The 7,684-nt window shown below is 45.8% G+C and overlaps 1 protein-coding gene across 1 annotated transcript; it reads right to left on the reverse strand.

The window, feature by feature from the left end:
• Positions 1–1,265: 1,265 nt before the first annotated feature.
• AZGP1 (alpha-2-glycoprotein 1, zinc-binding) lies at positions 1,266–7,321 on the reverse strand. The gene is made up of 4 exons (XM_019717626.2): positions 7,054–7,321; positions 4,909–5,166; positions 2,487–2,759; positions 1,266–1,834 (listed from the first exon to the last, which is right to left on the reverse strand). Exons 1-4 carry the CDS (start codon positions 7,118–7,120, stop codon positions 1,512–1,514), a joined length of 921 nt encoding a protein of 306 aa, XP_019573185.2. The 5' UTR covers positions 7,121–7,321; the 3' UTR covers positions 1,266–1,511.
• Positions 7,322–7,684: the final 363 nt, after the last annotated feature.

Below are 7,684 nucleotides of genomic sequence, written 5' to 3' on the forward strand. Positions count from 1 at the left end.
AAATTGGCAAATTTGTTTTCTGTCTTCCCTGTCCTTCCTCCCCCAACCCCCACCTCTACCTGTCTTTGATTTCTTGAATTTTATTTCCCTTTCTTTTCATTTGGGAAGGAACAAAAAAGAGGATTGGTGATGGGTGGTCTGGGATTGCTTGTTATATCTTTAGATGGTGTGGAGATTGGCTTCACGCGAATGTCTTTCTTGAAATCGTCCCTGATACTTTTATCTGAAAAGAAGTATCAGCATGAAAAGAGTATATATTGAAATTGGTGATTATGGCAGTGGTCATGGAAGGAGGTAAAATTTGAGCTGGACCTTGACAGTGGATATTATTTCAATAAACAAAATTGAGGTAAACTCCATGTCTAAAGAGGTTGGACCTACCTTGTTCTCCTGGGTCTCCAGAGTTTATGAGTACCAAGCATAAAACAGATACTCAATATATGATTCTTTAATAGTTCACCAATAAATGAGCAAGGAAATAGAGAGAAAACATTAAATATATTTGATGAACAATAAGGTCTAGTTAGCTGAAACAGCAAATTCTAGCAGGAACAAGGTTGAAAAAGCAGTGTTCAGCCACATTGAAGAGGGCATTAGCAAATAATGTTTTTAAGTCCTATATATAATTGGCATCTCCTGCCGAATTTAGAGTACTCCTTCACTCCAGTCTAGCTGAAAACTATCCCCAGAATAATCCTCCAGAGAGAGACCAGATAGTACTAAGGGACTGAGAAATTATTAAGAAGATAATTTGTGGCAGTGAGGCTTAATAAAAAGGTCAAATGTAGGAGTTCTGCTCTGTTTTTTTTTTTTGTGTGTGTGTGTGTGTGTTTTTTTGGCTTAAACCTGTGCATGGTGGTGTGACTCAGTTTTTACACAAAAACACAATCAAAGGAATTTGGAGGAAGTCCAAGAACATCAGGTTGAGTCTTGCTTCCTTGGGAATGCTTCCTGGAGGGATGAAGCCTCTCAAATAAGCAATGGTTATGTGTGGCCTCAAGGCCAAAGTGGTATGGGCAAGGTGGAGTGGCTGGAGTGGATCTCACAGGGTGCAAGGGAGTGATGGGGAAAGTTAGGTACAGAAGAGGCTTTGGATTGTATTAGGGGACATCAGCAGTGGGCACCTGAACAGTGCTTAAGGGACCAGATGGTCATGCCACACTACAGGGTCAAGATGGCCAGCAAACATTGCTTCCAGTGGATTATACCCAGAAAATAAGACCAATCATGCTTGGGAGAAGGACAAATGATAACATCTACTGACATTTGTACATCAATAACAGTTTAATAATCTGATTTATTTTGTATAGAGGCTAGTTCACTAGTGATTACATTTTACAGATTAGATAACAGGTTCTGAAGGGCTGTGGCAGTGAGTCAGCTCACTGCCCAGTTTTCAAATCTTGTGTCTCCAAATCCACCAGCTGTCCTCTTCACTGCTTCCCTGGGCCTCGCTGAGGGCATTGACAGTGGTTTTAGAGCTCATCTCTCATGTCTCAAAGAAAGGGTGGCTATTGGTCTTGAGACCCTGAGGAGCCTTCACCCCTTGCTTCCTGCGTCTCTTTCCACGGGACAGTGAGGGGCTGGGCCAGGCTGCTGTGCTGAACATGGCAGGTGTAAGGGCCTCTGTCCTGAGAGGGGATCTTCACCACCATCCAGGACTGGTAAGAATCACTTTCACTGAAATCTTCTCCCCATGACTCAGCCTCCACCACACTGCCGGCCCGAGTCCAGTACAGACTGATTGGTTGTGGGTAGAAGTTGTAGGCCAAACATTTGAGGGTCCTGGTGCCTTCTGGAGCCACCTGGCTGGTGATTGACACAGAGGGAGGATCTGTGGAGGGATAGAGTGTGGAGGTTGAAGGTCTGAAGGAAACATCTCCCCTGCTCATGTCTCCACCACCCCTGGAGTTAGGAATGAGCAGAGCTCTCAGCTCTCTACATGCCTCCCCAGGGAAACTTGACAAAGATCAGGGAAGCCAAGGCTTTCCTGAGCCTTCCCTGTTGGATCCTAGAACGTCTGTGACTGCTCTCTTGCCAGCCAGTATCTCCCCCACCCCCTTCCACCGTGTATTGACTACTGCTGGTAAGAAACTATGAACGTCCCCATACATTTTTCCATTTTTTCCCAAATGTCCCAGTGGGCTTTGTGGCTCCTGCCTTCCCCAGTCTCAGCCCTACCCCTTAGCTCTGCCTGCAGCTCTGTCATGCGGACCCTTCTCTGCTCCCTCCCATAGAACCTCTTTCTCATTGTTTCTTAAACCAAAATCTCAGCTTCTGACACTTAATCCTGCTCACACTTACTCGTCCTCATCCTTTCTGGGTAAACATTTTACCTGCCTGCCTTCTCCCCACAGCCAAACCAGGAGACTGGAAAGAAATGAGTACAGGATTTGCCTGAGATGTTCTGCTGAGCTCCCAGCTGGGATCACCTTGGTCTTTCTCAGCTCACTGTGGGGAAACAGGACATGCGGGGCTTTGGGTACCTTGTCGGTCCAGGTACATCTTGCTGTATTGCAGGTACCTCCGTAACTTCTGCGGGCACTCATCTTCCAGGGAGGCCTTGGCCCGCTGCACGGAACCTTCTGTCTCCCACTTCACCTTGGTATTCAGAGCTTCAGGTTGCAGTGGAATCCAGGCTGGGATTTCTGTGTTGAACTTGATGTAGTCCTGTCCATCATAGGAAATCGTCCAGGACGCCCCACAGTAGCTGTTATTCCGGAGCACACAACTAAACTTTTCCCGTGTGGTGTGATTCCCTGCATCAACCCAACCCCCCGGAAAAGAATCAGTCTGGCATCTACTCCATCTTAATAACTCTTACTCTTACACAGTGTGCAACCCACTAGGAAGGAAGGGTTTTGAAATCTAAGCATGCAACCCCTTTATCTTGGCAAATGGGTTATTAACCAGACATAGAGAAGACACAGAGAGAGAAACTTGGTTTGGTTTGGTGTTTTAGGCCAGTCTGAGATGAGATACATTCTTCCCAGCCAGGAAATTTCAGAGAGCTACAGACTATGGACAGATCTTCTAGGCCCATGCAGCAGCTCTTTTAATGAATTTTGTATGAACATGCTGTGAATTCTTAGAAACTGGACAGAAGCACACAGAAGTGCATTGCGTAATTAAATGGAATTTATCTGTAGTTTAAAATAGATTGTGCAATCTCTCCTTTTTCCCCAGTTCTACATGGAGTTGATGTCTCCAGTTGAGTCAACATAATTTGATCAGTTCTTCCTTCTTTTCTGGTGATTGATATCCTCAAACAAATCTCTAATGCTCACCTCCCTTCTCAGTTGGCAAGAACTCTTGGAAACTGGCTTCCGTAGGAAAGGGGGACAGAGCCACTTTATTTCGATTTTAAAGTAGATGTTTACCTGATACTGATTAATGCTATTGGCACAGGCTCTGATCTAAAGCTCTCTGGGCTCAAATCCCAGATCTGTTTCCACTCTCATTTGGCTTATTGCATGAACTTGAGCCAATAATTTGCTGTGCTTCAATTTTCTTACCTCTAAAATGGCAATGGCACTAGTACTTATGTTAGAGCGCTATTGTGATCATTACGTGTGTCAATACCTATGCCTAGCACATGGTGCTTAATAAATGTTAGCTCTTATTACACTGCTAGTGCTAATACACTGCGTTCATCTCTTTGTCCTCTTTACTCATGACAACTCACGTCAACATTTCTATTCCAGTCAATCAAACTTTGTTCCAGTGTCCTTCCTGGGCATCTGTGCCTTACCCTCTACTATTTCTGAACACAGCCTAGGTTTTTTTCTCACCAGGGCTCCCATTCCACATCCTTCAGATTTCTGTGCAGCTCTTGCCCCCTTTTGGAAATTTCCAGGTTTCATGTAGCATCTTGGGTACTCAGAAACCCACCTTTTGACACCCACTCTATAATAATTTTAAATTACCAGTTGACCGACTGACTTGGCGTGTTAGGCAGTGTGGTTTAGGAGAAAGGGTGCTGGGCTGGGAGACACGAAAACTAGTCTCTGTACTCCACTCTGCACCAGTTCCTCACACCACAAATCTAGGGACCCCTCCCGCCTTGCTCTGCTCCTTATGGACAGGAAGATCTTTATGATTTTAGGGAACTTGGACAGTTTGTGGTTTTGAGTTCAATCCTTCCTGAGAGCCTAGTATGAGCCATGATTTGTGTTAGGTACTTTCAATCGTTCAACATATTTCATTTGAGCAACAATTATTGGTTCTCCTAGATGGTGGGGCTCCAGCGGAGATCAAGACAGGCTATGTTCTAGCCTTCATGGAATTTACCTAGATAAGTTTTAAGAAATCTCTTGGAGGCAGGACTCAATGCTCTAATTTTTGCAGATTCAGACCAGATAATTAAAAACATGTTCACCGGGGGTGGCCCATTAGCTCAGTTGGTTAGAGCACGGTGCTGGTAGCACCAAGGTTGCTGGTTCAATCCCTGCATAGGGCAATGTGAGCTGCACTCTCCTTAAAAAAATAAAAAAGAACACGTTGACTGTCAAACAGCTAGTGATTGGAGGGGCCACCATGTGAACCCTGGTCAGAATGACCCTAAGGTTAGCTCACTTCCCACCCAACATCCTGGGTGGGGGTGAGTCTGACACGTAAAGTGGTATCTGCCTCAGACAGGTGGGATGTGGGGCTGAGAGGTCGGATGTGCCTGGATAAGGGCTAACTCTGACATCACTTCCTGTGAGAGTTGAGACCTGGGAGTGAGGATGGGGAAAGCAATGGGGAAAGAGGAAAAGCATCTGTGTAGCAGGGGAGGGGTGATGCAGAAATGTCTGTGAATTTCTAAATGTGCTTTTGGCTCCTCCTTTGGCCTGGGGAGTATTTCTATCCTACAGACCCCTTTCCACTCACAAGACCCTTGAACCCTGCAGTCTGTAATCCACTGACCTTTGTCCTTGTAGTAGCTCATGATGTCTTCCAGGTTCTTCAGGATGAAGTCCCCCCTGGCCTTCTGACGTTTACTCTCCTTCTCCCAGTCCTCCATCCCTTTCACCTGTCTCCATGGGCCCAGGGGTTCAGCCTTCCCGCTTTCACTATTATAGTGGAAGAAGGCCTGGTCATTGAGGTAGCCAGTGGCCTGAAAGCTGGGGGAGGCCTCAGTGGGCTTGGACACCGCAATGGAGTAGAAGGTCAGTGAGTAAGTCCCTGCAGAAGAGGAGAAAATTTTGAGAAGTGAGCTCCCTGCAAGGGATCCCAATGTGGGGCAGCAGAGGACCAGGAAGGGAAATCTGGTCACTGGGCGTCTTCCTCCCCAGCTCAATCCACGCCACTGTCAGGCAGTCTCTTACTATTGGAAACTCACTCAAGAAAATGGGCTCTACTTCTATTCTGGGGCTGGTATTTCAGAGATCGTTTTGTGTCTTTGCTACATTGTTTTCTCTCATGGCACATCAGAAGATGATATTTCTCAGCCTTCTTGTAGGTACATTCTATGTTCTAGTAGGTACATACTATGTTCTGTCAAAGTGGAATGTGAGTGGAAGTAATGTATTTCTTCTGGTTGGAGGCCCTGTGGGCTGGTTTGACACCTGTCTCTTTTCTATTTAGACAATGACTGTGGCGGCAACAGGATGAAACAGGAGAGTTTCCAGATACAAACAGCCTGCATCCTTGAGCCACCCTATGGAGGACAGAAAAGTTGCCTGATCTACTCATATATTCAACTTTACATGAGCAAGAAATAAACATTTGTTGGGTTAAGACACTAAAAGTGGTCTTAGTTACTATAGCATAGCCTAATTGAGCCTGAAAAATACATCTAGTTAGAAAGTGCAGGAAGGAGAATTGACTAGAAACCTCAGGAAATGACCCAGAATGGATCAGCATAAGATAAGAACAGGAGGGCTCTCAGAATTCCCAGGGCTGTCCCTATATTTCAGGGATTGGGAGAGGAAGGGACATTTTCCGAATTAATTCCATAATGAATTCATGACATCGCGCCCATGGGTGTTACTAATGTTGGGGGTCATATGGCAGATTCCTAGTCCCAGTACTACAGTTATTCTTGCTAATTAGTTTCTAAATGTGGTTTGTCATTTTGCTCAGTAGACAGTGAGTAAATCAAATTACCCTCCACAATGTAGGTTGGCATCATCTAATCAGTGGAAGGCCTCAAGAGAAAAGACTGAGGTCCCCAAAAGAAGAAAAAACTGCCTCGAGACTGCCTTCAGACCCAAGACTGCAACATCACCTCTTCTCTGGGTCTCCAGTCTGCTGACCTACCCTGCAGATTTCAGACTTGTCAGCCCCCACAATTGTGTGAGCCGTATCCTTAAAACAAACGTCTCTTTTTCTCTGTATATACATGCTGTATATGAGTTCTGTTTCTCTGGAGAACATGACTAAATTAGATTATGGTGTAGGATGTGATTAACATTCTAAATATGATCAATTGTTAGTTTGGAAATGTAATGCATTCTAAACTTACACAGTTTAGCTTGCATTTCTCCATCCTGAAATTTTGTATGCCAAGAAAGCCTCATTACTCTGTCCTAGGACCGACTCTGGTTCTTCCCAAGCTCCAGCTGGCTCCTTTCCCAGTCACTAGCCTTCCAAGCCCTGTCGTAATGTCTGACTGTGGAGTGAGGGAACAGGTTCTTTCCAGAAGCACCCTTCCAGTTATCATGCCTTCACATGGGCCCTTTGTGGTCGCTGTCTCTCTGAGAGTCAGACAGTTACATCCAGCCATTGGAAGGAGGAAGGAACAAGAAGCTCCACCTGTGTAACTCCTGCTCTGTCCTGGCTGTATGACCCTGGGCAGGTTACTTCACTTCTCTGGGTCTTAGTTTTATTCATTTGTAAACTAAGAGTTTTAGATTCTGATTCTTTGAGGTCTTATTTACCACGATTCCAGAGATTCCCTGAACACTTTCAGGTGTGTGTGAGCTGAATTCGTTGACAGCCTCAGACACCCATTCCTAGAGTACACTTGGGTTGCCCAGCTGCACCAGTGGCCCTTCTCCAAGCCCATCTATACAACTCATTACCTCCCCTCCGTTCTTCTCCATACCCGGATCTTGCTTCCACACTTACCCTCTTGGGTCTCCTGGGTGACGGCAGGACTCAGAAAGAGCAGCAGGGACAGCAGTACAGGCACCATTGTGTTCACTGCGTCTGGTTGGAAGCTACTGGACTTCCCCAGGTCCTGGAGCTGACTAGGTGGAGAGAGAGCCAGATGTAGTCTAGGGAATGGCTGGCATTTAAGCCCTGCCCAGGTGAGGTAAATGCACAAGCCAATGAGAATGCCAGGATGGGCTCCTCTCCTGACTCTGAGAAAACAGGATACACAGCCCAGGCTTGGCAGATGTGGTGACCAGTGTGTCTACAGATGGCCTGCCAATTCAGAACCGAGACAGCGGATCTGGGGTTGGGACTTTGTCATGGGTCCACACTGTGGCATTTGTTGCCCCTGTTGGCAGCAACATGTGTTTATAGTACTAGTTCCGTGGTGTGATTACGCTTGTGCTTCTCGTGCCTATTACTGAGTGTCAATTTTTGAGTCTCTCCATTGATTCTGAGAGCTAACTGGAAAGTATATTTGTCTTCTGCTTAAAGTCAGAATAGGAATCTGTTTCAGCCACTAATGATTCTGACTACTACCGAGCATGGGACATGATTGTTTTCAGGCAATAGTCACTCAGGGAAATGGAGGGAAGGGAACAGT

The sequence above is a fragment of the Rhinolophus sinicus genome, linkage group LG03 (assembly GCF_036562045.2).
Source record: "Rhinolophus sinicus isolate RSC01 linkage group LG03, ASM3656204v1, whole genome shotgun sequence".
NCBI classification, from domain to species: domain Eukaryota; kingdom Metazoa; phylum Chordata; class Mammalia; order Chiroptera; family Rhinolophidae; genus Rhinolophus; species Rhinolophus sinicus.

What these genes read in the sequence shown, in the direction of transcription:
- AZGP1 (XM_019717626.2), bottom strand. Translation starts at nt 7,120, where the DNA reads ATGGTGCCTGTACTGCTGTCCCTGCTGCTCTTTCTGAGTCCTGCCGTC. An exon ending in GAGCTACTACAAGGACAAAG is followed by an intron (nt 2,760 to 4,908) that starts GTCAGTGGATTA and finishes GGGTTGATGCAG; the next exon opens with GGAATCACACCACACGGGAA. An exon ending in GATGTACCTGGACCGACAAG is followed by an intron (nt 1,835 to 2,486) that starts GTACCCAAAGCC and finishes ATCCCTCCACAG; the next exon opens with ATCCTCCCTCTGTGTCAATC.